Genomic DNA, 27,738 nt, shown 5'->3' on the forward strand with positions numbered 1-27,738 from the left:
ACACTTGTGATGAGCACAGGGTAATGTATCAAAATGTTAAATCACTGTATTGTGCCCCTGAAATTAATATTATAGTTTGTTAACTGGAATTTCAATAAATACTTAAAAAGAAAAGATTACAGATTCACAGCTTTTTTTTACAGCTTTTTTTTTTTTTGGAAATTAACAAGAAAATTCTAACATGAGAATTCTAGGGACCTAGAATAGCCAAAGCAATATTGACAAGGAATAAGTTGAAGGACATCTACCAGCGGATTTCGAGTCTTACTATAAAAGATAGGTTAGCCGGAAAAGAAAATAGATTAATGGCCCACATGTACATGATTAGTCAATTTTCAACCAAAGTGCTAAGGCAGTTAAGAAAGGATGATCTTTTCAACAAGTGATGCTTGAATAGTGGATACATACACACACAAAGGAAATTTTGACCCTTACCACAGGTACCAAATACAAAATTGACAGAAAATAAATCATAGACTGAAATGTACGGGCTAATATTATAAAACTTCTAGAGGAAAAGGAAGAAAATCTTAATGACTTTGAGCTTGGCAATGACTTCTTAAATAGGACATTAAAAGGTTACACTGTAGGGGCCCCTGGCTGGGTCAGTTGGAAAAGCATCTGACTCTTGATCTTGGGGTTTTGAGTTCAAGGCCTACATTAGGTGTAGAGATTACTTAAAAATAAATAAAAAGGTTATACTATAAAAGAATTAAAAAATCAGTAAATTTTACTTTATCAAAATTAAATTTGTTTTTCAAGGTACATTGTTTAGAAAATGAAAAGACAACCCAGAAAATTCTTTCAAATTTTGTCTGAAAAAACTTTTTTTGAGAGAGAGCATGAGTGAAAGAGGGGCAGAGGTATAGGGAGAGAAAGAATCTTAAACAGGCTCCAGACCCAGCCCGAGCTGGTCTTGGGGTTTGATCTGACCACTGTGAGATCAGGACCTGAGCTGAAATTAAGAGTCAGATGCTTAACTGACTGAACCACGTAGGTGCCCCTGAAAATATTTCTATTTGGCCTTTTTTTAAAAATCTAGTTTTTGAGAAGGAGAGAGAGAGCAAGCAATCAGGGGAGGGGAAGAGAGAGAGGGAAGAGAGAATCTCAAGCAGACCACACTGCTAGCACAGACCTCGGTGTGGGGCTTGAGCTCACGAAACTTGAGATCATGACCCGAGCCAAAATCGAGAGTTGGACACTTAGCCACCTGAAGGCCACACAGGTGCGCCCCTGGCCTTCATTTTTTATGGATATTTTCAATGCCTACAAGGACTTTTGGCTAACCGTTTTCTGGCACTTTGAGAGATGTTCCATTGTCACTTGATGTTCATAGACTCCGTAGAGAAATTTGCTCTGTTTCTTATCTTAGTTCCTTGGTATATAACGTATATCTTTTCTTACAACATCTTTTTTACTATGGGTGTTCTTATGATATGATCACTGGTTTTTAGCAATTTGACTTTACTGTCATTTGCTGTGCTGGGTGCACACATATACAGGTGTGCACATATGAGTGTCCATACTTGCTCAGGATTGTTTAAATTTCTTTGTGGGCTTAACAGTTTTTATCAAATTTGGAAATTTTTCAGCATTTAGAATGTCGCTGATTGACCATCCTGTATGATCTCTGAGAATTAATTATTCAGTTTACAATTTTCCATTTGTTCTTTGCCCAACCTTATGGAGTATCCCTCCAGAAATGAGTGGTCTAGTATTCATTAGAGACTTATGCTGATCACTTTGCAGATTTCTAGAGGTCTTTTTTGGTTGTCTCCCTAATCCTGAACTCATCTTCCGCATACTGTTTGCTTTAGCGTCTTCGAACACAGATCTCCATTTCCTCAACCTGTACTGCTGGACTCTTTTTGTGTTCTCTCTTAAGACCTTAGCAAGAAATTTGTGCCCAAGGAGATTACCTTGTTTGTTTTCATTTTCTGGGGGATCACGGTCCTGTGTTGCATTTTTGTCCATTGTTTGAAAATCACTTTTTCATATATCTTGTCTAGTGTTTAGTTTACAACGAATAAACAAAAATGGTCCTTGTTAACCTGTCATGACTTAGAGCACAGTACTGATGTTTAGAGAAATTTATAATCCACACTTTATAATCTTATTTTAGTGTTACAAACTATTTCAGGGAAATATATAAAAAAATATTTTTAGGTATCACAGATTTTTATGAAGTTTAAAAGTGCTTTACCCATACACACATGCACACACATGCCAAGTTCATATATGTTTATGATGAATATTTTCTATATTCCATGTTATATGTAAAATATATATGTTAACATAAACCTTTTTAGGGATTGCCAGGGTAGGAAAATAGTGTTTACAAATTGTTTTTTCTTTTAAACATGCTCTAAAATCTTTTTATGATTATAAGAATTATCCAGTATATTTAATTCACTTGGCTAAGAGTGGAACCTTACCTTCATTACTAAAAAGCATCTATGATGATTCTGTTGCACTTCTAGGATTGGATACCATTGCTCAGTAAAAACAACCATTTTTTTAAAAAAATAATCAGGCCCAGAGTTGTGAGTTTACCAGCGTCCTAGATAATTAGCTAGTTGTATGTAGACTAATCCATTGGCTTTCTGTACTACTGCAGATGGAAATGTTATAACTTAGGCCATTATTTATGTGAGTTTCTTAACATTTTTAGGACTTGCAAGATTTAGTTACAGGTAATTCGTTGAATCAAAATACACAGTAAATTACAGGCAACTAAATATTATGTTCAAGCATATTTTAATATATACATGTATATTTTAAGTTTATTTATTTTGAGCACAAGTAGGGGCGGAGCAGAGAGGGAGGGAGGAAGAGAGAGGGAGGGAGGGAGGGAGAGAATCCCAGGCAGGCTCCATGCTATCATGCTCAAACCCTTGAACTGTGAGATCATGACATGAGTTGCAGCTAACAGTTAGATGCTCAACTGACAGAATCACCCAGGCACCCCCAAATTCAGCACATTTTAATTCTAAATTTGATACATGGACATATTTAAAAAATATTTGTGAATATTTGGAATAGATATTATTTTCTTTGTTTCATTGAATAATTTTACACATTTAGGAAGATGAACCACAAGAAGATGCTAAAGAATTACAGCAGGGTAAACCATATCATTGGAGAGACTGGTCAATCATTAGGGGAAGAGACTGCTTATATATATGGAGTGATGCAGCAGCCTTGGAATTATCTAACGGCAGTAATGGTTGGTTCAGATTTATCTTGGACGGGAAACTTGCCACCATGTATTCAAGTGGTAGTCCTGAAGGTGGATCGGATAGTTCAGGTAATAGTTATTTCGATTAAAATGTTTTACAAATTTTGGTAATTTTGATGATTTGTTTCTCTACTGATACTTTTGCTAGCATTGCCATAAGCACATTCTTGATGATCAGATGGCCAGTTTCTTTAGTATCAACAGAGAAAAACTATTGTACCACGAAAGCATTTAAGAAATGCCTTTTTTTTGGTTTGAGATCAGCAGTAGTGTTGTGTCTACCTTTAATCTCTAATCCTTTAGGTAAAGCTACCTCTTATAATGTAGTGATCAATTGTGTGTGGTGAGGCTATCTCTAGTTGTATCTTTTTCCAAAAGCCGTATACTTTAAAAAATGTTGGCTGTAGGATTGCTATTATGCCTGAACCTAAATACATCAAATGACTGGGAATATACCACAGAACAAGACATTGCTAATGCAGTTTTTTTTTTTATGTAAAATTGATAATTCTAATTGGTAGTTTCCTTTTTATAAAAAAAAAAGCATTTGAAAAGAATGAGGTTTTAAAATAATTATTTTGTCTTTATAGAAAGCAGAAGTGAATTTTTAGAGAAATTACAAAGAGCTCGAGGCCAAGTAAAGCCATCTACTTCAAGTCAACCTATACTCTCAGCACCAGGACCCACTAAACTCACTGTAGGGAATTGGTCACTAACATGTTTAAAAGAAGGAGAAATTGCTATTCATAACTCAGATGGTCAGCAAGCAACAATATTGAAAGAAGATTTGCCTGGTTTTGTATTTGAATCTAATAGAGGAACCAAACATTCATTTACTGCAGAAACTTCTTTGGGTAAGTTATGTAGGGAATATAAAATATGTATAAGAATAAATGAGTATATTACATTGCAATAAAATAAATTCTGTGAAATATCTTTTTTTTTAAGGTTCAGAATTTGTGACTGGTTGGACTGGCAAAAGAGGCAGAAAACTGAAATCTAAATTAGAAAAAACAAAGCAAAAGGTATATTGTCAGATTTTCTTTTTCTTTTTTTTTATACTGACATGATAAGGTTTCATTAGTATATTGTAAGCATTTAAAAATTTTGAGCCATATAACACAAGTTACCCTAATCTAACATACTTTCAGTTTTTCTTTTTCTGTGCTTACTATTTTTTTCCACAATACATACACATTTGCTTATAATCTTTATACATGTTTTAAACACCAACATTGAAATAGTGATAATTAGTAAGACAGTAAAATTTAAATTATTTGACTAATGTCACAAAAATTTTGAACTCATGCTTTTTTTTTTTAAGTTTATTTATTTGTTATTTCTCAGAGAGAGAAAGAGAGAGAGCGCACACAAGCAGGGAAGAGGCAGAGAGAGAGGGAGACACAGAATCCAAAGCAGGCTCCAGGCTCTGAGCTGTGAACAGAGCTCAGTGTGGGGCTCAAACTCATAAACTCCAATATCGTGTCCTGAGCTGAAGTCAGATACCTAACCAACTGAACCAACCATGCTCCCTTGAACTCATGCTTTAATTATTATCGATAGTAATGTTCTGAGTGATATAGTGGAATTGAAAATACTTCATTAATATTTTACAATCCTGATAAAAGTATTAGCTTTATGATAAAGTAACTTGAATACCTGTTTCTAGATTCACATATTTTGATGCCTAGTGGCCCATCTTTTATGAAATAATTCTTTCAAAAAGATACAGGAGCAAATGTTTACTGATTCCACTTTCAAAATCACAGTACTGATTTTTAAATTCTATCCATTAAGTATACATTGCTTATTATTCTTTTGTTTGTTTGAGAGAGGGAGAGTACAAGCTGAGAAGAGGGGCAGAAAAAGAGAGAGAGAAAGAGAACCCTAAGCAGGCTTCATGCTTAGCACAGAGCTTGATGTGGGGCTTGATCCCACAACCCTGGGATCATGATCTGAGCCGAAATCAAGAGTCAGGCACTCAACCAACTAAGCCACCCAGGTGTCCCAGAAATTTTTACTAACTCAGGGTATCTTAAGGGCAATTGAGGAAGAAATTACTCAATTGAAGATAGCCATTAGATGCTAAAAGGAGTTTGAACTAAATGTAGTCCATTTTCATTATTCATGGTAGTTGTGTTAAGTAAAGTTTCTGTGAAGTAAAGACCATTGCTCTTTGGGGAAATACAGCGTTAGAGTGCCTGTGAAGCTCTGGTCACATTTTATAACTGATGCTTATATTCCCCTGTTTTATGTGTCTTTCTGTTCAAAGACCCCATGTTTAATAAGTGTATTATTTTTAAAAATATGTTTATTCGTTTTTGAGAGAGAGCGTGAGCGTGGGAGGGGCAGAGAGAGACAGAGACAGAGAATCTGAAGCAGGCTTCAGGCTCTTAGCTGGCAACACAGAGCCCTACACGGGGTCTGAACTTGTAAACCGTGAAATCGTGACCTGAGCCGAAGTCAGATGCTTAACGGACTGAGCCACCCAGGTGCCCCTGTGTATTATTGATTTGTTAACACAGAACGTGTGTCCAGTAGCACAGTCATGCCTGAATGAAGCTTACCTAACACACATATTTTCTCCATAAGGCACGTGTTGTACTTTCTTATGCTTAGGAACTCTGGACAGCACTTCAGGCACTATGTTTGGTGGCCATTTTAAACAGTGAAGTCAACAGAACCACAAAAATGTAAAAAACATGCACAAAATAGACTGTGGAAAGGAAACTTGTTTATAGTATGAAGGTTAAAGCAAGTATGACACTTGTTTACAGGTAGACATCACCTTGTTTGTCTCACGTAAGAACATGCATCTGAGGCAGCTCCCAAGTTTTTGCTGCACTGTGTATACCCACAAATGACTATGAAAGCACTGCGAGTATTGCTTTCGGGATGACAAGTACATTTTAGTGTGTAGTTGAATTCACAAATACAGAGTTTTCAAATAATGAGGATTAACTGTAATTTTTTTAAGGTTTATTTATTTTGAGAGAGACAGAAAGAGGGAAAGAGAGAGGGAGAGAGCACAAGTTGGGGAAGAGCAGAGAGTGAGAGGAAGGGAGAGAATCCCGGGCAAGCTTCATGCTATGAGTGCACAGCCCAACTTGGGGCTTGATCTCGCAAACAGTGAGATCGTGACTGGAGCCAAAATCAAGAGTCTGACGCTTATCTGACTGAGCCAAGCAGGCACCCATCAGCTGTAATTTTTTATAAAGCCACCACTGAGCTATCTCAGGAATTTCTTGCAATTCCTTATGGGTTATATTATGCAACCAAATCTAGACTCACGGGGTACTGAAATTTCACACTACAGAAGGAAAGTAAATCAAGGAGAACATAGTCTCGTCCTATGTTTTCATTTTCTTGAAAATTAAGTAATTATTGACTCACTTTCTTGAAATCAATAGTATTAGTAGTAAATCAAAGAATAGCTTCATTGACCATATGGGTATTCCTTGGGCATGAAAGTAGTACATATCAAAATATACCGATTTTAGATAAAAATAATTTTAACTATTAATTTTAACCTTTTTTATTTGTTAATACTGTTTTATAAAGGAGTAGTTTCTTAAATTTTATTACTATTCAGAACTTATTTTGCTTTTAATTCTGAAAGGCATACCAAAATAGAATGAAAAAGTAATATTCATTTCAGGAGTGAATTTTTTTCTATTATATTAGAGTTATGCTAGGTTAGTTTATGATTTTAATGAAATTACATAAGTCCTAAATTTACATTATTTAAGCAAAAATTTTTTTAAGTTTTATTAATGTTTCTGAGAGAGAGAGCATGCAAATGGGGGAGGGCAGAGAGCTACCCGGGAACAGAGAGAATCCCAGCCGGCTCTGCTCTGTCATTGTGGAGCTCAATATAGGGCTCAGATTTATGAACCACAAGATGATGATCTGAGCCAAAGTCAGACACCTAACTGACTGAGCCACCCAGGCGCCCCTAAGCAAATATTTTTAAAGGCTATTATGTACTGAATTTTATCATACCTAAGCCTGGGACACAGATGGGTTCTCTCAAATAACATTAATGTAAATGAGAGATAAATAGTGCCCAAACTGATAGTAGTCATTCTTCCTTATGGTTAAGTATGCAAATAAGAGTGTCATATATACTTTGTGTGTATAAATAGAAAAAATAAATAAAACCTAAAATATACCCCAAAATGTTAAAAGGTTCAACTCTGAGGGAACTCCTTTCTATTTACTAGATGGAAAGCTGCCTGATCCATGAATCATTGAATAAAAGCCAATTAGATCTTTAAAAAAAATTTTAAAAGTTCAGCATTGGTTGATTGAATATAGATGGCTTAGTTTTTTGGGTTTGGGTTTTTGTTTTTATTTTTGTTTTGCTTATTTATATTTTCTAATTGGTTCACCATAATTAGATTACTTTTATAAAGAACACAGTTCTTTATAGGTTGTTCAAGTTGGTTTAATTAAATTAATCTCTTCTTTGGTATATGACCATAAAGTTTAAACAACCAGAAATTAAAATTAGGAGTTCTTTTATTTGATATTGCTTTAACCTAGTTAGTGTACTTTTACAGCCATTAGAACCTTTGACATATATGAAGAGAAGTAGTATAATTTTTTGTAGGTTGCTAATGGTGCAAAAATCTTAATTTTTTAAAAGTTGCACACATATAGGTAGATAAAAGAGAAACTTCGTTAAAACTGTTAATCGTAGCAAAAATTCACATTTGCAATTTTCATTTGGTAGGTACGAACTATGGCTCGAGATTTATATGATGACCACTTTAAAGCTGTTGAAAGCATGCCTCGTGGAGTAGTGGTAACACTCAGAAACATAGCAACTCAATTAGAGTCATCTTGGGAACTTCACACAAATAGACAAGTATGCTATTTAGCCTCTGGATTTTATGGCCCACGTTGTTCTTTGTTTAGTTTTTCTCTTTTATATTCTGGGTACTGCCTAGGGGTCAGCAAATTGTCATACACAGGCTAAATTTGACCTGCCACCTATTTTTTTATGGGATGGTGAGGTAAATATGATTTTTGCATTTTTAAATGGTTGAAAACAAATTAGAAGTTAAGAGTGGTATTTTCTGATACATGAAAATTATATATAATAATGACTGTATCCAAAAGCAATTTTATTGCTTACAGCCATGCTCTCTCTTGCATGTTGTCTGTGACTGCTTTGGTGGCTGTAGGGCAGAATTGACTAGGTGTGACAGAGGCCATATAGCCTGTAAAGCCTAAAATATTTATAGTTGGCCCTTAAAAAATGTTTTCTGACCGTGGTACAGATAAATTTACAGTAAGAATCTGTACTTCTTGCTTAATATCTGATTTATTTTCTTGGCAATTAATACTGTGGTAAATTAAATATGTTACAACCTGTTTATTTTTTTGATTGTCTTCATTAAATTTTTTTTCTTTTAGTGTATTGAGAGTGAGAACACTTGGAGAGATTTAATGAAGACAGCTTTAGAAAATCTAATTGTACTTTTGAAGGATGAAAATACAATTTCACCGTATGAAATGTGCAGTAGTGGATTGGTGCAAGCTCTTCTTACCGTTTTAAACAATGTAAGTTTTCAAAGTAGCACAGAACAGACTATCTAGTTTAAAAAATTACTGGTAACTGTACTTTCTGGCAGAGCAGTGTTTGTTTTGTCAAGAAATATTTAAAAACTGAGTTAATACATGTTACTATTTATAATTTCTCTAGCCTTCCCTTTATGTTGTGTCATTAGTTTGAGCCAGTTGAATTCAGTAATTGAATCTTTTCAGATTTTTGAGTTTCCCAGTTAGAATTTGTTCTAGGTGTTGTTTAACAAAACACTTATAGTCTAAGTTTTAACATTATTCACTGCTCTGATTGCTTTTTAAAATGAAGTTAGTCTGTAGATCTTCATAAGTACTTAGATTATTTTCATAAAATTAGTTTATGAGCCACGACTGTTTAGAAAGTTACTCTGAATATTTGACAAGTATTTGCTATAACCTTAAGTGTCTCTATAATTTAGTCTACCTTTAATATCTCTTTATTGCGATAAAAATTTTTCCTTAACAAAACATACCACGTATACTTACTGTAACAAATTCTGATGACAAAAATATGAAAAGTGAAAGTTTCCTTCTATTTCAATTCTATTTTCCACTGTAGTTTTTGCTCTTCTTTTAAAACATTTTAATTTATTTTGAGAGAGAGAGACAGAGAGAGAAAGGGAGGCATGAAGGGAGGGGAAGAGAGACTTCCAAGCAGGCGCCATGTTCTCAGTGCAGAACTCGAGATCTCATGAACCGCCAGACCATGGCATGAGCTGAAATCAGGAGTCGCCAGGCACCTGGGTGGCTCAGTCAGTTAAGTGTCCAACTTCGGCTCAGGTCATGATCTCATGGTTTCTGGGTTCGAGCCCCGCGTCGGGCTCTGTGCTGACAGCTAGCTCATAGCCTGGAGCCTGCTTCCAATTCTGTGTCTCCCTCTCCCTCTGACCCTCCTCTGCTCCTCCTCTGCTACCGCTGTCTCTCTGTCTCTCAGAAATAAATAAAAAACATTAAAAAAATAATGAAATCAGGAGTCGGGCACTCAATTGACTGAGCCACGCGGGCACCCCTAGCTTTTGCTCTTAATCACTACATGTCACGGTGATACACTCTTAAAATTCTGTAAGTTGTATATTCCATTCATTAATTTTACCTTTGCATTTTTATTTATTAACACCTATTGATTATAACATTATATCACTTAGTGAAATCACTGTTTTAGTATACCAGTTACATATTTTGTAATGCTAATTAAAGTATATAATATTGTTAAAATGCCAAATGTTCATTTGTTAGTAATCTGAAAAATCACCTTGCGTACTACACTTTGGGAAAAGCTGATTTAGCAGTATAATTGTTACCCATTATATAACATTCAGGAAGGAAAAAAAATCTCTTAGCTGTGGTCCACTAGTCATAAACTAAAAAGAATTTAATTGAAAGAAAAATAATGATTTCACTAGATTCTATTGATAATTTTGTAATATACAGTATTAATACTCATCTTTGTAGCATGTGTTTGTGATAAATTTTGGTAAAAGCCCTACGACATTTTTTGTACCTTTTTAATTTTTTTTAGAGCATGGATTTAGATACGAAACAAGATTGTAGTCAACTGGTAGAAAGAATAAACGTTTTTAAAACAGCCTTTAGTGAAAATGAAGATGATGAAAGGTAAATCACCAATTTCTTTTAATTTGATGTTTGCAGTTTTTGAAACTTGGTATACTTCTTTTAAAGTAGAGTCTAATATATAGTGCTTATATACAAAATAGGAACTTTTAAATTTAATAAGTAGTGTAATTTTATATTTTAAATGTATAATAGTAGGTAAGATTTTTAAAGCTCTTTTTAAAGCACTTTTTAATCTTATGGAATAAGAGAATTTACATGTCTGCTAGGAATGCAGCTAACCAGTCAGTTTAATAAAATTAGATGCCTCCTTCTATGCCTGAAATGAATGTAACACTGTGTGTCAGCTACAGTTAAATAAAAAATTGAAAAAGGAATTAGATATCTCTTTAATATATAACTGAAAATTTGAACACTGATTAAGTATTTGATATTAAGTAGTAATTGTTAATTCATTTTTAGGTGTGATAATGAGAAGAGTTTTGTTATTTTAAGAATTCTGTATAGAGATACATTCTCAAAATATTTCTGGGTGAAGTATGTTCTCTGGCATTTTCTTCACAATATATTGGACAGAGAAAAATGGGTGGGGATATAGATAGAAATCAATTAGATATTAGTAGATATTTGTTGAAGCTGGGTCTTGGGTTGATGAAGGTTCATTTTAATACTCAATTTATTTTTGAATGTGATTGAATTTTTAAAATAACAAATGAAATTCATTTCATTAATTTTGGGTACTACTTTAAATGAGTTACCTTGTTTTATGAGTGTATGGTAATTTATTGAAACATTGCAGTAGTTAAACATTTAGCTTTGTAGAAATTATTGCTAATATTAAAATATACTTGTCTCAGTGGAAACATCTTTTTACATAAATTCCTTTAAGTGGTAAAAGATTTAAGAGTTAAAGATTATAAATGGTCTTTAAGCATTCTTGATACAAATTGTTATTTTCCAGAAACATTACACCAGTGTTGCCTTGCTAACAAATAATACCATTTTCAAAAATTTTCTGCTTTGTGTATTTTTATATGTATCAAATATTATATAATAAAATTGTTTAAATTTTAAATTGCATGTCTACTTTGAATGCAGTTGATAAATCTTGCAAGTGAAATGAAATACTTTATTATTTGTTTATTGATTGATTGTGCGTGTGTGTGAGTTAGAGAGAGAGAGAGCATGCACGTGCAAGGCAGGTAGGGACTTCTAGAGAGAGGGAAAGAGAATCCCCAGCAGTCTCCACACTCAGCACAGAGCCAGTGCAGGGCTTGGTCTCATGACCCTGAGATACTGACCTGAGCTGAGATCAAGAGTAAGATGCTTAACTAACTGAAACACCCAGGTGCCCTGAAATATTTTATTCTTAAATGAAGGAAATGGCATTATGAGAGTATCTTTGCTTGCTTAGATATAGTCTAATAGAAAATTAAATTTGTTTTTTTGTGCTCATAAAGTAGGTGTCTACATAAGGTTGGTTACTCCAGTTTTTCTATAAACTTGCGTATGAAATTTTATAAACACTCTGAACAATTTTTTTTTTCTTTGTAGTCGACCAGCAGTTGCATTAATTCGGAAGTTAATAGCTGTACTAGAGTCTATTGAACGTCTACCTCTCCATTTGTATGATACACCTGGATCCACATATAATCTGCAGGTAACCAAGAAAAACGCAGGCACTGTTACTGCTGAATACATTTAGGAGCAGTCTGTAATGATTCTGCTTACTCATTAAAGACTGTAACCCTAGGGGCGCCTGGGTGGCTTAGTCGGTTAAGCATCCGACTTTCGCTTAGGTCATGATCTCGCGGTTTGTGGGTTCGAGCCCCGCGTCGGGCTCTGTGCTGACTGCCAGCTCAGAGCCTGGAGCCTGTTTCAGTCTGTGACTCCCTCTCTCTCTGACCCTCCCCTGCTCACACTGTCTCTCTCTCTCTCTCCTAGAAATAAATAAAAACATTAAAAAAAATTTAAAAAAAAAAAATAAAGACTGTAACCCTAAAGCCACTTGATTATTTTATAATGTTTCTTGAATTATTAATTTTTCAATTTTTTATTTAATCAAATCACTATGGATTTTCAATAAATGTTTATTGTAAGTAATAAATCATATTTGATGGGGGAGGGTAACTGGAAAAAGACCATCAGTGGAAAAGGCAAGGAAAAAAAATGGGTCCTTTAGTTTTAGAATTATGGGTTAAGTTCTTTCTATACGTATCAGCGGATGAGAAAAGTGTAAGAATACTTAAAGACAGTTTTTTTTTCCTTGCTTTTTTTTTTTTATGTCATTGGTTAAAGCCTTTAATGGCCTTCCTTAGCTATTCATATTGATTCTGTGGGAAATCTGTCATGGGTTTTATAAAATGTTTGTTATTTTCCTAAATGGTTTTTAGTTGACATTCACATTCATTCATTCCTTTATTCTTTTCTTAGCATCTGGTATACAGATACGAATAAACAGAAGTTACATCTTCTGTAGGTTACTTTAGAATTCCTCAGCTGGTCATTTTGCCTGCATCTTGCCTTTATCCAGTCTATTCTGCTTGGACTGCATGGAATAGAGCCTTTTATAAGTGACTAAGAATCTGTATTTGCCAAGACAATGCATACTAGGGCAAAAATCTTGCCATACCCCCAAGAACTCCATAGTGTTACCAAAGCCACTAGATTCCCATGTTAGAGAGCTTGTCCAGGGAGTTACAGTATGTTAGTGTGCCTGACATGGTGTTAGAGTAAACACAATGTCAAGGTCTACTTTGTGTTTTATTTTAGGTAGAGTAGTAAAGTGGAGTAAGGGCCTTTGTGGCACATCTTTTTATTTATTTTATTATTTTTTAACAATTTTTAAATAATCTCTACACCCAGCGTGGGGCTCGAATTTATAAGCCCAAGAGCAAGAGTTGCATGTTCTACTGACTGAACTAGCTAGGTGCCCCAGTGCATGCTTTGAAAGCTTTATCCTTGATAAGTGAATGAGTCAGAAGTAAGTCTCAGTGACTGGAAATTCTCCTGCTTATACAGTCCTAGGAGCACCAACATCTTTTATTATGCACTTCTCATTTTAGGAGACTGTGCAAAGTAAAAAGGATAGCTAGTAGTATGCCCTATGTTTATTTTGCAGTCTAAATTGCTACCCATGTGTCCATATAAGTATTTGATTATGTGTCTGTAGGAACTAGTTAAGGTTTAAACAGCAATGAAGCTACCTAAATTACTAGTTTCATACTTGCTTACTAAAATACATTGGATTGAAAGCTATCTTGTGTTTTCAAAAGTTGATTAGCCATGGGGTACCTGGCTGGCTCAGTTGGTAGAGCATGTAACTCATCATCTCAGGGTCATGAGTTTAAGCCCCATATTGGGCATAGAATCTACCTTAAAAAAATTATTAGTCATTGATTGTTTGATATATTCTAGCTACTTTTCTTACCTGGAAAATTGCAACTTGTAAAAAATGCATTACTTCTGTTAAATTGTTTTGTGATTTATTCAAACCATATATATTTGAAGTTGTTTAGAAATTCTCTGAGTACATAGTTAACTTTGTTTCTTTCTTGGAAGCTAGTATCACTTACTCAGTGGTCCTTTAAAGAAAAAATTAGGGGCACCTGGGTGGCTCAGTCGATTAAGTGTCTGACTTCGGCTCAGTTCATGATCTCACGGTTCGCGGGTTTGAGCCCCGTGTCAGGCTTTGTGCTGACAGTCAGCTCAGAGCTTGGAGCCTGTTTCAGATTCTGTGTCTCCCTCTCTCTCTGACCCTCCCCTGTTCACACTGCCCCTCTCTCTCAGAAATAATAAAACATTAAAAAAAGAAAAAAAAAGAAAAAAATTAATAGAAAACAGACATTGACCTTTCTTTTATGGTTGCACTTTTATAATTCTCAATTACTATTGAAAACATGTCTCACTTTTGTAATTCCAAGAAAACAATGTATTTTCTGAAGCATTTTGGTCATTTTTGCACAGATACTTACAAGAAGATTAAGATTTCGGTTGGAACGTGCACCTGGTGAAACTGCATTGATTGACAGGACTGGCAGGATGTTGAAGATGGAACCCTTAGCTACAGTGGAATCTCTGGAACAGTATCTCTTAAAAATGGTGAGTTTTTGGCAAGGCTGTGATGAATTTCAAGGCATTTTCTACTGTGGTTTAATCCTTTAGAAAAGTAGTTAGGGAAATATGTGTGTAGAGTTAGGGTAATAACACTTTGCCCTAGTAATTCCATTTTTTGGAGACTGTTCTGTGTGTGTGTGTGTGTGTGTGTGTGAGAGAGAGAGAGAGAGAGAGAGAGTGAGGGGAGAGGTTGGGGGAGAGAGAGAAAAAAAAATGAAAGAGTACAAGCAGGGAAGATGGGCAGAGGGAGAAGGGCAGAGAAAGAATGAGAGAGAATCTTAAGAGGCTGACTCCTACAACACTGGGATCTTCACCTGAACTGAATCAAGTGTTGGACACTCACCCAGCTGAGCCACCAGGCACCCTTGGACTCTGTTTTAAGAAAGTAATCTTTGGGGGCGCCTGGGTGGCTTAGTCGGTTAAGCGTCAGACTTGCGCTTAGGTCATGATCTCGCGGTTCGTGGGTTCGAGCCCCGCATCGGGCTTTATGCTGACCGCCAGCTCAGAGCCTGGAGCCTGTTTCAGTCTGTGATTCCCTCTCTTTCTGACCCTCCCCTGTTCACACTGTCTCTGTCTCCCTCTCCTAGAAATAAATAAAACTTTAAAAAAAAAAAAAAAGAAAAGAAAGTAATCTTTGTACATTACAAATAGTTTCTTCATAAAGATGTTTATTAGAGTCATTTGTAATACTAAAATAGTGAACAAAACCTTGATGCTAGTCAATAAAGGAATATCAGATTTATAATTATTTCCATATATTTGAATATTATGTAGCTATTAAAATATATAAATATAAAAACAGGTAAGGAAAAATGTTAATGGTACATTATGATCAGATGTTTTTTACTCTATCAGTTGAAAGATTGGACTAAAGAAATAATCTATCATAAGAATAGTGGGGTATTTTGGTTGTAGAAGTTTGTATCGTTCTGTTTTTATTCCCAAATATTCCTTAATGAGTATTTGTCATAATAAAATAAGTCACATTAAAGGGATAGGAAAAAGTGGGGAATGCTTTTGAAAAAAGCCCTGTTAAGGTGAGTGTCTTTTGTATTTTCTTTGGTGTAGGTAGCAAAGCAGTGGTATGATTTTGACCGATCTTCATTTGTTTTTGTTCGAAAATTAAGAGAAGGCCAAAATTTTATATTTCGGCACCAGCATGATTTTGATGAAAATGGAATCATTTACTGGATTGGGACAAATGCCAAGTAAGTCATGCTATTTAATGTAGAGTGAAAATATTCACCTGGCAAAAAATTCTTGGTAGTAGAATAAAATGATTAATTACTCTGAGTGTCTTTCAGTTTAAGGAATTTTTGTTTTACAGATTAAATTTAAGGCTATCTCACTTTTTATGAAGAAAAAATCTAAATTGCCAGTTGTAGGATTTTAAAAAATTGATAAGTTTTATGTGGAAAACTAATATGAACAAATAGAATATTTTAATAGTGTTAACCACTTAATTTTTTTTCTTTTATTTAGAACTGCATATGAATGGGTGAATCCAGCTGCTTATGGACTTGTAGTAGTAACATCATCAGAAGGAAGAAATCTACCTTATGGCCGCTTAGAAGACATACTAAGTCGTGATAATTCAGCTTTAAATTGCCACAGCAATGATGATAAGAATGCCTGGTTTGCCATAGATCTGGGTCTCTGGGTGATACCATCAGCGTATACACTTCGTCATGCTCGTGGTTATGGAAGGTCTGCACTGAGAAATTGGGTTTTCCAGGTATCCAAAGATGGACAGAACTGGACTTCTTTGTATACCCATGTTGATGACTGCAGTCTCAATGAACCAGGGTTAGTTGAGGAGTCTTTGCAAATTGAAACACTCAGTAAAGAGCTTTGTTTATTTCTGCAACTGTATACCCTTAGAGCTCTCTTCTTTACAGAATGTTGAAGAAAGATTTTCTTTTTAAAAATATCACTTAATAGTGTAATTTAAATATTAAAACTTTGAAATAATAATTTTACCAGAACTTTAACAGCTTTAGGTGAAACATCTGTAGAACATTGAGCCTATTTACTTAAAAAGAAATTGATATATATGTGTATATATAGCACACTAATAAAAACAAAAAAAAATGGAATTAGTTTTTTACTAAACTCTTCATATATGTACATAATATATGTACACAAGTTAACAGTAGCTATTGCTGGTTATAGAATTGTGGCTGACTTAAAGTTTTTTTTAATGTGTCTCTTTTCCTAAATTTTATAGATTGATCATATATTATTTTTTTAGGTTTTTTTTTTTTTTTTTTTGGAGAATGAGAGGGGTTACAGGGAGGGGCATACGAAGAGAAGAGAGAGAATCTCAAGCAGGCTCCATGTCCAGGACAGAGTCCATCTTGGGCCTCAATCTTATAACTGTAACATCATGAAATCAAGAGTCAGACACTTTTTTTTTTTTTTAAGTAGATTTTAAATTTAGATGGTGAGTTTTTTTTTTTTTTTTTNAGAGTCAGACCCTTAACTGACTGGGCCACCCAGGCATCCTGATCATGTATTATTTTTCTAAGGGCAGAAAGTAGTTCTAAAAGTTTTAGTTCTAGTAAGTTTTAATTGAGCAGTGTGGCACATTTTGCAGGGAATATAGAGCATGGAGTTAAATTAATTTCTGCATTTGATGTAATATGGAAGGAACTCCTTATCATTAGAATTAATAGAGAATTTTTCATTTTTTATTATTTATTTCTATTTTTAAATTTGCATCCAAGTTAATTAGCATTTAATAGATAATATTTTCAAGCTTTAAATTTAACATTTAATGTATCATTTAAACTTTGCCAGAATTTTTAAGAATTCTTCATCATAAGAGCATAGTTTGTTGCTTATAAAATTTCTTGTCTTATTTCTTTGGATTTTATTAATCATAAATCATTTAATGTTAGAGTCATTAATAGCATACCTTTAAACATCATTTTTAATTTCTTTTCATGATGGCTGTTGTTCTCCTTTTATATCTTTTTTCTTGTGTAACAAACTGTAGACTGAATGTGGAAGTTGGTTTTTCAGTAGGTCTCTATTATGTAAAAAATCTTCCCCATCTGTTTTAAAACATTACACCAGTTTTTCTTAACACCTTCACAGGTCAACAGCAACCTGGCCTCTTGATCCACCAAAGGATGAGAAACAAGGGTGGCGACATGTGAGAATTAAACAGATGGGGAAAAATGCCAGTGGACAAACCCACTACCTGTCACTGTCTGGATTTGAACTTTATGGCACTGTAAATGGAGTATGTGAAGACCAGCTAGGTAAAGAGATGATAGGTTTTTCACTTACTAGAACAATTCTATGTGTAAGAAGTGACTTGTTTATATTTCTTTAAAAAAAATTTTTTTTAAATGTTTTTATTTATTTCTGAGAGAGAAAGAGAGACAGCACGAGCAGGGGAGGGTCAGAGAGAGGGCGACACAGACTCTGAAACAGTCTCCAGGCTCTGAGCTGGCTGTCAGCACAGAGCCTGACACGGGACTTGAACCCATGAACCGTGAGGTCATGACCTGAGCCGAAGTTGGACACATAACTGACCTGAGCCGAAGTTGGACACATAACTAACTGAGCCACCCAGGCGCCCTGATATTTCTCTAATTTCTATTTTACAGGAAAAGCAGCTAAGGAAGCAGAAGCTAATCTTAGAAGACAGAGACGCCTGGTACGCTCCCAGGTTCTGAAATACATGGTTCCAGGGGCGCGTGTGATCAGAGGGCTAGATTGGAAATGGCGAGATCAGGATGGCAGCCCACAGGGGGAAGGTACCGTCACAGGAGAACTGCATAATGGTGAGTAGGTACTTAGCATTTGTGGTGTTAAAATGGAATATTACGTAACACTGTTTTTCTTTTGTTGTTTTGGGATAGTTTATAAATTGTATGTATGTCTGAGCACTATATAGAAGAACATTAAAAATGAAAAAGTCGTTTACTTAGTATTAAGGGAAAATTTTATTTTCTGTTTTGATTTGAAATTTAGTGCTAATATTTTGAAGTGATTAATAAGCTAGTATAAGTTGACTATTCTGAAGACACGTGTTTTGCTTTTTGTTTTTTAGTCTATTCTTACGTTTCCATTGATCTTTAATCGCTTACATTTTTCTTGTTAGCCTCATGGGAATCAGGCAGTAATTTTTTATACTCTCACTCGAAGAAAAAGTAGTAACATTTTTACTTACTATTTTTCAATAAAGAATGAGAATTGTAGCCTCTTCATTTATTAGTAGATTATAAGATACCGTTTATAACTGTGGACTGTTAATTTCTCAGTCTACTAATATTTCTTTGGCTTTAAACTTTGATATCTTATAAGGTAAGGGCTGTTTAAATCAAGTTCATTAAAAATTTGTTTAACATTTGTTTATTTTTGAGAGAGAGAGAGAGAGCGTGCGCGCGAGCGAGTGCGGGGGAGGGGCAGAGAGATAGGGAGACATAAAATAAAGCCGGTTCCAGGCTTGGAGCTGTCAGCATAGAGCCTGATGCAGGGCTTGAACTCATGAACCCCGTTTGTAAGATCATGACATGAGCCAGAGTCAGACACTTAACTGACTGAGCCACCCAGGCACTTCTAAATCAAGTTCATTTTAAACCTTTCGTGCTGTGGATTTTAGAGAAGTCCATATCCACTTAATCAATTGTTCTTAACTCCCAGAAGCAACTCATAATGGCTAATTTTTTCCTTATAAGTTAAAAGGCTGATTTATTAGCAGATACTTTGCCTAGCTAGTAGTGTGTTCTTAATAATTTTGCATGGCATTAAAAACAAAAAGTAAAATGTTCATATTCTTAACTTACACCAAATATTTAAAGAGCTATAATAAAGGTGACGGTGCTTAGGAGAATGAATAAACACTTAATATCTTAATACACTCATGTTCTGTGAGATAACAGGCGTTTATTTACCTAAATAAACTCTTGATTTTATTGTTTTTAAAATTCTATTCCTTGAATTACTTTACTACGTATTTCTATATAGTTATACTGTATTTCAAATCATTGCCATTATAGCAGGTTTACAGTGAATGAATGTACATGTAACTGCCAAAGTTCATAAAAACCATTAATAGTTGAGAAGACAGTAGTACCTTCAACCCAGAAATTTTAAATGTTGTTTTTCAGACATCTTGATAATACGCTATTAATATTCTATTACTTCTAAATTGTTTGGGCAATTAAGTGTGTTAGCTAGTTAGGGCTATATGAATGTGGTTTCTCAGGCTGCAGTCAGCTGAAGCAACTGCCTAGGAAAATGGGAATCTTAATTTTAGAATTTAGTATGTAAGAAAAGCTTATTTTTGCTGATCCAATGTAAAGGTTTAGAGGTGCAGCTGACTAAGGTGGCTATTCTTATTTAGTCTCACATGAAAACCTTTATGTCAGAGAGAGTACTTAGCTTATAAATAAACCATTTCCTTCCCTCCCTCCTTCCCTCCCTTCCTTCTTCCTCCTCCTCCTCCTCCTCCTCCTGCTCCTCCTCTTTTTCTTTTTTAATTTTACTTTTAAGTAATCTCTACATCCAACATGGGGCTCAAACTCACAACCCTGAAATCAAGAGTTGCACGCTCCACCAACCAAACCAGCCAAGCACCCCTGAACCAACTATTTCTAATATGGCTAGTTAATTACTAATTATCTTTTTACCTATCTTTCGGGCATAGTGGGAGCCCAGAGTTTTGTAACTATGAATTTATGGATAGTATGTATATGCCTTTTCTTGGTTCCCCTTAGATAACAATTTAATTACATTCTCAATATGAATAGTTCACATTTAAAATTTATTTTCCACATTATATCAATTAAATCCTTTGTAAAGAATCTATGTGTCAGTAGGACCATCCATTTTTTTTTCACATATTCTACAAATGTGGGGGCCTACGATGTAAAGGTACTTTGTTGGACTTCAAATATACGCTGATCCCTAAAAATGTATGATCCCCTGCCTTCTGACTGAAACTGATAAATATACAATTGTAGATCCTGAAAATTATTATGAAGTAAATTATCAGTATAGTTTTAGACTGATAAATGCAATATAAATGTTAATTTTATTTGGGATTGGGATACGTTTTTGAGCCTTTATTCACACTGTTCCATGTTGCAGAAGAGATAGTTACATGTTGGTTCTTCAGAAGTTACTTCTGCATATAGAATAAATAGAGGCAATTGAAATCTCATCAAAACTAGATGATGTAGATTTGGAGCAGGTAGTTTTCATCTCCTAGAACTCCTATGCATATACTCTCCACAGGTAATTTAGTATTACTTATACCCCTCTGAGCCTGTCATCAAAAATATACATGGATTTGTTATGTGTATGTGCACATCTGCACATGCATGGGGGTACCTGCCTGTATGGATGAAATAATTTCAAACTTTATAAAGACTGGTTATATTTTTAAAAGTACATTTGTTTTTCATGTGTTGTGTTTTTCCCTTAAAGTAGTTAGCTTATAATACTAAAGTAAGATTGTAAAATTTTTATTATTTTCCTTTCTAATAGACAATTTATTTTACTGCTCTTGGAAGTTAATTACTGTTGTGTTTTTTTTTTAAAAAGAACAAGTACTGTTTACAAGTACAAGTAAATATACATTGAATATCATGTATAATATGTATGAATAATGAACTATTCATTAGTTCTTTACACATTATTAGATTTAGCTTATAGGTTCTAGTAAAAGAGCTTAGCATACTTTAAAAATTTGGTTTTAGAATTTTCTGTGCTTTTTCAAATTTATTAAACCTAATCATAAGAAAACTAAGTAACCACTGAACTTTGAGAACACAATTGAAATGCTGACTTAGTGTTATTTGAGCTAGTGACCTAAAATTTAAACAGTGATATATGGATATTTTGTCAATTATTAGGATTTAGCCCAAACTTAAAAATTAATGGTAAGTCAGAACTTTTTCTGTAAAGAACATTCTACTACATAGTTCTATTTAGCAATTTAGATTTCATCTCTACTTAACTGATCTTGCAGTATTTCACTATTTATATCCATCTTTTTATGGTTTTTAACAGTTCTTCCCCTTAAAAGATAACCCCGTAGATGTAAACATGACCCTTAAACATTGTTTTCAGATATCAGCAGAGCAAGCAGTTCAGAAATGAGAGAAATAAAAGGAAGAATTTAATTTTAGTTGGCAGACCTTAAATGACTATAGGAATTCAGAGAAGTGCAGCACTGATGAAAAGCTGATCCCATATTGTGGAGCTACTGTCTGACACGCTCCTATCTGCTTTCTGCTGGGTCTCACAAACTCCTGTCCCTTTCCAGGCTGGATTGATGTCACCTGGGATGCTGGTGGCTCAAACTCTTACCGTATGGGCGCAGAAGGAAAATTTGACCTCAAGCTTGCACCAGGGTACGACCCTGATACAGTGGCATCACCCAAACCTGTTTCATCCACTGTTTCAGGCACAACGCAATCATGGAGCAGCTTGGTGAAAAACAACTGTCCAGACAAGACATCTGCTGCTGCAGGCTCCTCAAGTAGAAAAGGAAGCAGCAGTTCTGTGTGTAGCGTGGCCAGTAGCAGCGACATCAGCTTGGGTTCGACCAAAACGGAACGGAGATCAGAAATTGTAATGGAACACAGTATAGTTTCAGGAGCTGATGTCCATGAACCAATTGTTGTTCTTTCATCTGCTGAAAACGTCCCTCAAACAGAAGTAGGGTCATCATCCAGTGCAAGCACCAGCACCTTAACCGCGGAAACGGGAAGTGAAAATGCTGAAAGAAAGTTAGGCCCTGATAGTTCTGTTCGTACTCCTGGGGAGTCTAGTGCAATATCCATGGGAATTGTTAGTGTTAGTTCTCCTGATGTTAGTTCAGTGTCTGAGTTAACTAATAAAGAAGCAGCTTCACAACGACCCCTTAGTTCTTCAGCAAGTAACAGACTGTCAGTGAGTTCTTTGTTGGCTGCTGGGGCCCCTATGAGCTCTAGTGCAAGTGTACCTAATCTGTCCTCAAGAGAAACATCTAGCTTGGAGAGTTTTGTAAGGAGAGTGGCAAACATAGCACGGACTAATGCCACGAACAACATGAATCTAAGCCGAAGCAGCAGTGATAACAACACTAATACTTTGGGGAGGAATGTGATGAGCACAGCAAGTAAGTGAGCTTTTCCTTATGGAACCCAATGGTTTTTCCTCCCTGAGTGATGCAAAGTAGGGTTTCTGGTTCAGTGGGTTCTGGCTGCAGTCGTGAACTAGATCATTAACCGTGTTACATACAACCATGTCAAATTAAGCACTTCAGGATTATGGACTTAAGTTCTACAATTAATTCTCTTAAGAATTCAGATCAGGTATGATAAAGAACCTCTTAGTCTGAAAGGATGAAACAATAACACACTTCTATTTTTCACTTTTCTGTGATAAATTGTGAACTTCAGCTGTATGAGGAAATAGAGGACTATTAAATTTTATCATAGCTGAAATCAGAGCATCACGCTGGTTTAACTTTTCCTTAGGTCCTTAATTGCTACTATTTTCTAAAAGTTCTTTAATTCTAATTTAAGTTAACAAGTCAAAGTAATTCTTTTGGAAAACATCATTGGGAATTAATTGATTGCCTGTTTCCCTTTTTAAAAAAGCAGAGCTTAATTTCTTGAAAGTAACAGGGCTGTAAAAACAAGGACTTTTAGTTGGATTTCAGTTGGGTTCCCAAAGTTGTTGCTTTTCAGCCTTAAATAATTAGTGTTTCACAATCTCATACTTTTTTTCTAAATATACAACCAGGTTTTTTCTAAGGTTTATACAGCCTCATCTGTTGTACTGATTTGCTTCATTTTTTATCTTTAGCTTCTCCTCTTATGGGTGCTCAGAGTTTCCCCAATTTGACCACACCTGGTACCACATCAACAGTGACAATGTCAACATCCAGTGTGACTAGCAGCAGCAATGTAGCCACAGCAACAACAGTTTTATCAGTTGGTCAGTCCTTAAGTAATACTTTAACCACCAGCCTCACGTCAACTTCCAGTGAGAGTGACACCGGTCAGGAAGCAGAATATTCGTTGTATGGTAAGTTGTAATTTAAAATATTTAGGTATTTGTGTAGTGATGTTTTTACTATGTTTTTCTGCTATTTTTTTTTAAGTTTATTTATTTATTTTGAGAGAGAGAATGCGAGGGGGCAGAGAGGAAGGGGAAAGAATCTCAAGTAGGCTCTGCTCTGTCAGCACAGAGCCCAGTGTGGGGCTCTAACTCATGAACCATGAGATCATGACCTGAGCCAAAACCAAGAGTCAGTCACTCAACCACCTGAGCCACCCAGACGCCCCTCTGCCATGTTGTTTTTAACTTTTGATTAGAAAGTAGTAATCCTCTCATTACTTAAAGGTATGGCATCTTCATGTGCGCTGAAATGGACTATTAAATTATCTGATTATAAGCAAGTATCTAGGAACTTTTGTGCTCTCCTTTTTTACCTTTTGTGCACTAATGAAGTTTTATTGGAAGGATCATAATAACAAAGAAAGTTGACACCTTTATCAGAGAAGAATAGAAGTATAATAGATTAAAAGGCTTTGTACACTGTAATGTAAGAGGAAAAGAGGAAAAACACTCCCTTGTGTACCTCCTCTACTTTTAACACTTTCTTCATGGAATACTTCGCTACTGGCACCGCTGACTAACAAATGTTTGTGAACTTTTCCCACATTAAACACTTTTTAGACACCAGCTGGGTGTCATAGAGTTTAACTCAGTTACTCACTTCTGACACTATTAACTACCTGGAGATAGTGTCATTTCCCATACGTAAAAGCCTCAGACCCATAACATTATCTCCCCACCCTTTCAGACACTAACTGCAAGGCCAGGTTGTCATCTGTGCTAAAGATTGGCTATAAATTAGAGGCTCCCATGGTCCTCTCCTCCTGTTCAATTAATTTGCTAAAGCGGCTGATGGGACTCAGGAAAATATTTTGTTTACTACTTGATTACCCCTTTTCTTATAAAAAAAAGGATATAACTCCAGATCAGCCAGATGGAAGAGATGCATGGGGTGAAGTCAGGAAGGTCCCACACACAGGTGCATTTGTCCCCTTGGTGTTTGGGGATGTTACCAGCCTGGAAGCTCTCTGAGTCCCTCCATTTTGGGTTTTGTTTGTTTTGTTTTGAGGCTTCACAACTTAAGCACAATTGATTAAATTATTGGCCAGGAACTCTATACCTGGCCCCTCTTCTTTCCCCATAAAAGGATCATCTTTCCAGAGAGTACATTGTGAAATTAATTTCATATTGTTTGATGGATTTCTGCAGTGTTTGAAATAGCTGCCATATATTCTACTCTTTGACTATGCGATTGTTATTTAATAAATTCTCCATTTTGGACATTTAAGTCACACCCTTTAATCACCATAAACATTGTTATGAATTGGCATCTTTGAACTTTAGTTTTGTATATTTCCTTAAGATACATTTTTAATTTTTTTGTTTTACATATTTTTTTTTTGAGAGACAGCACACGTGGGGGAGGGCCAAAGAGAGAAGGAGACACAGAATCCGAAGCAGGCTCCAGGCTCTAAGCTGTCAGCACAGAGCCTGACGTGGGGCTTGAATCCACAAACTGAGATCATGACCTGAGCCTAAGTCGGATGCTTAACTGACTGAGCCACCCAGGCTCCCCCTTAAGATACATTTTTAAAAGAAGTAATTGCTAAATTGCCTTTCAAAAAAGTACTTCCATCATTATTGTTTTGGAATGTCCTTTACCATACATACATACATACATACATACATACATACATACATCCTTGATGCCAGTGCCTTTTCTATTTAAAAATTAAATTTGTTAATTTCAAATATAAGAACATTTGTATGAAGATATAGTTTAAGTATTATTTTATGTAAATCTTTTTTTTCCCCAAGTTTTTATTTAAATTCTAGTTAGTTAACATGGAGTGTATAAATCTTATTTTAATGTGTTTTTGTTTTCCTTTGAATGTGTCCTCCTATTTCAGGCCAGAAGTTGGATCTGATGTTCATTTGTTTTAGGAAAATCATTATATTTCTCTGTGTCTACCTTATCTATTAAATGTGTATATAGCAAAATGATGATGATTCCACCAAAGTAATGTGAATTCATTGAATAAGCTATATTCTCTCTAGTTTTTCTTATGGAGCCCCTCTGCCCCTCCCTACTCATTTGTTATGTGGTAACTTCATTGAAGCTTTAATTCTTGATTTTGTGATACTTAAAAATGCTGTGGGTACGCTAGTGGGAAAGAATATTAAAGGAGTATTATAGCTGCCATTTGCCTTTTAGAAATTATTGTTAGATGATTACAAACTCCTTTTTTTACATTCCTAAAACTAGAAGACTTATCTTAAAGGTGCTGCTGTGAAGAATCAGAGTAAAATTATACAATACTTTTTATATATGCAAACTTTTACTGTATTAGGTTTTGAGGAACATGATGCTGTGATATGGTCAAATCTAGGAAATAAGGAGCTGTTTAAATGAGAAGATGATGAATAACAAAAGCCTTTGGCTTCAGTGAATTATAACATGTCAGAGATGGAATTTCATTCAGATTATGTTCCTTTGAAAGTAAACCAAAAGTGAACTGATTTTGTGTGTGTACTACACATCACAGTTATGAGAACCACTCCTAAATTGCAGTATGGTACCCTACAATGGGTTAAGGGTAATATATTTTATCAAATTTAAGATGCCAATAATTATTTTATGTCCTAAGGAAAAACTGTTGCCAATTCAGCTGAAACTTGATATTGCTTTTAAGACACATTCTCATTCCAGAATACGAAAGTGTTAAGAAAATATGTGCCTTAGAAACTAATTGCTTATCAGGACTCTTTCTTGTACTAGCCTTCTAGTAAAAGGTATTGAAATTTCAGTCCTGTGTAATTATTAGACTTAAAAAAATGTGTATTTGGTTCAGAGGTTTGCAGATAGAAAATTCTACAAAGCAATTATAAATTGTCTTCTGAATGTTCTTTTGGAATATAGAATGTGTATTGTCTTTTTATCCGTAGAATTTTTTTTTCTTTTATATCCAGTAAAAACTTCTGTTTTAGCCGCATTACTTTTTGTTTTCATTTCTTGTGAAGAACAGTTCATCAGCATCTTCATTATGTGGGACTGTTTTTATCTGATATAGTCTTCATTGGGGAGTGAGGGGAATATGGATAAAAGAAAAGATGGTACCTACGTTACTTCATAGTAAATAGGTAGTCTCCTTAAGCGGTTATCATGAACCTGCCAGGTCACGTAGCTAAACCCAGGTCTCTCTTATTAACTTTATTTTGTCTATTCCCTCCCACGATCATTTACAGTTCCTATTTACTTGTTTTATTATTTTTTAATGTTTATTTATTTTTGAGAGAGACAGAGTGTGAGTGGGGAAGGGGCAGAGAAAGAGGGAGACACAAACTTGAAGCAAGCTCCAGGCTCTGAGCTGTCGGCACAGAGCCTGACATGGGGCTTGAACTCACTAATGGCGAGATCATGACCTGAGCCAAAGTCATGGCTTAACTGACTAAACCACCTAGGCACCCCAGTTCCTATTTATATATTCATTTGATTGTTTTTTCAATGTCTCCCCTGTCCGTTCCATGGGGGCTTGGACCATGTATATTTGTTCACACCTATGTATATTTGGTGCCTAACATGGTTCTTGGCACAGAACAGGTATTCAATAGAGATATTTGTTGAGAGTGAATGACTTCAGTGTTCTCTTTGCACTATGTTATGCTTCCTATGACTTATGCAGAGAATGGTGATAGGATTGTTATTTTTACACCTTGCCCATACTGTTGACCTTTTATATTGTGATTTTGTAGACTTGGAATTAGTTTATGGTCATCCGTTAGCCTGTGTTGTTCTCTGCCATGCTTGTGACCGGTGTTACTCATTTTGTATTTGTGATGGTTGAAGGGTGACATCACTTAATGTGGTCTTTATACTTGTCTTTCTTGGATTTTACTTGTGTTCTATAAAACCAATATACAAAGTTATCTTATCATGCTTTGATAATTGTGTTGACAGTAAGGTTGTTGGTTTTCTTTTCCAGATTTTCTGGATAGCTGCCGTGCCAGTACTCTGTTAGCTGAACTAGATGATGATGAAGACTTGCCTGAGCCAGATGAGGAAGATGATGAGAATGAAGATGACAATCAGGAGGACCAAGAATACGAGGAGGTTATGGTAGAGAGAGTATCTCCCATTCTCTTAACTAATATAA

At 35.2% G+C, this 27,738-nt stretch overlaps 1 protein-coding gene across 6 annotated transcripts in view; it reads left to right on the plus strand.

Annotated features, from left to right (window-relative positions):
* The window catches only part of HECTD1 (HECT domain E3 ubiquitin protein ligase 1), a 90,844-nt gene that overhangs the window by 42,295 nt on the left and 20,811 nt on the right, over positions 1-27,738 (plus strand). Inside the window, exons 13-27 of one of the 6 annotated variants that reach the window (XM_077772721.1) lie at positions 3,085-3,307; positions 3,829-4,092; positions 4,187-4,263; positions 7,974-8,108; positions 8,660-8,806; positions 10,347-10,441; positions 11,954-12,059; positions 14,366-14,500; positions 15,584-15,723; positions 15,998-16,321; positions 17,615-17,781; positions 18,133-18,309; positions 21,801-22,637; positions 23,330-23,551; positions 27,568-27,701. In XM_077772721.1, coding sequence (XP_077628847.1) covers positions 3,085-3,307; positions 3,829-4,092; positions 4,187-4,263; positions 7,974-8,108; positions 8,660-8,806; positions 10,347-10,441; positions 11,954-12,059; positions 14,366-14,500; positions 15,584-15,723; positions 15,998-16,321; positions 17,615-17,781; positions 18,133-18,309; positions 21,801-22,637; positions 23,330-23,551; positions 27,568-27,701 — 3,183 coding nt within the window. The remainder of the gene's footprint in view (positions 1-3,084; positions 3,308-3,828; positions 4,093-4,186; positions 4,264-7,973; positions 8,109-8,659; positions 8,807-10,346; positions 10,442-11,953; positions 12,060-14,365; positions 14,501-15,583; positions 15,724-15,997; positions 16,322-17,614; positions 17,782-18,132; positions 18,310-21,800; positions 22,638-23,329; positions 23,552-27,567; positions 27,702-27,738) is intronic. The other 5 variants (XM_077772722.1, XM_077772723.1, XM_077772724.1 and 2 more) reach the window with 5 other exon arrangements.

Source organism: Crocuta crocuta, unplaced genomic scaffold, assembly GCF_008692635.1.
Source record: "Crocuta crocuta isolate KB4526 unplaced genomic scaffold, BGI_CrCroc_1.0 scaffold116, whole genome shotgun sequence".
NCBI lineage: Eukaryota > Metazoa > Chordata > Mammalia > Carnivora > Hyaenidae > Crocuta > Crocuta crocuta.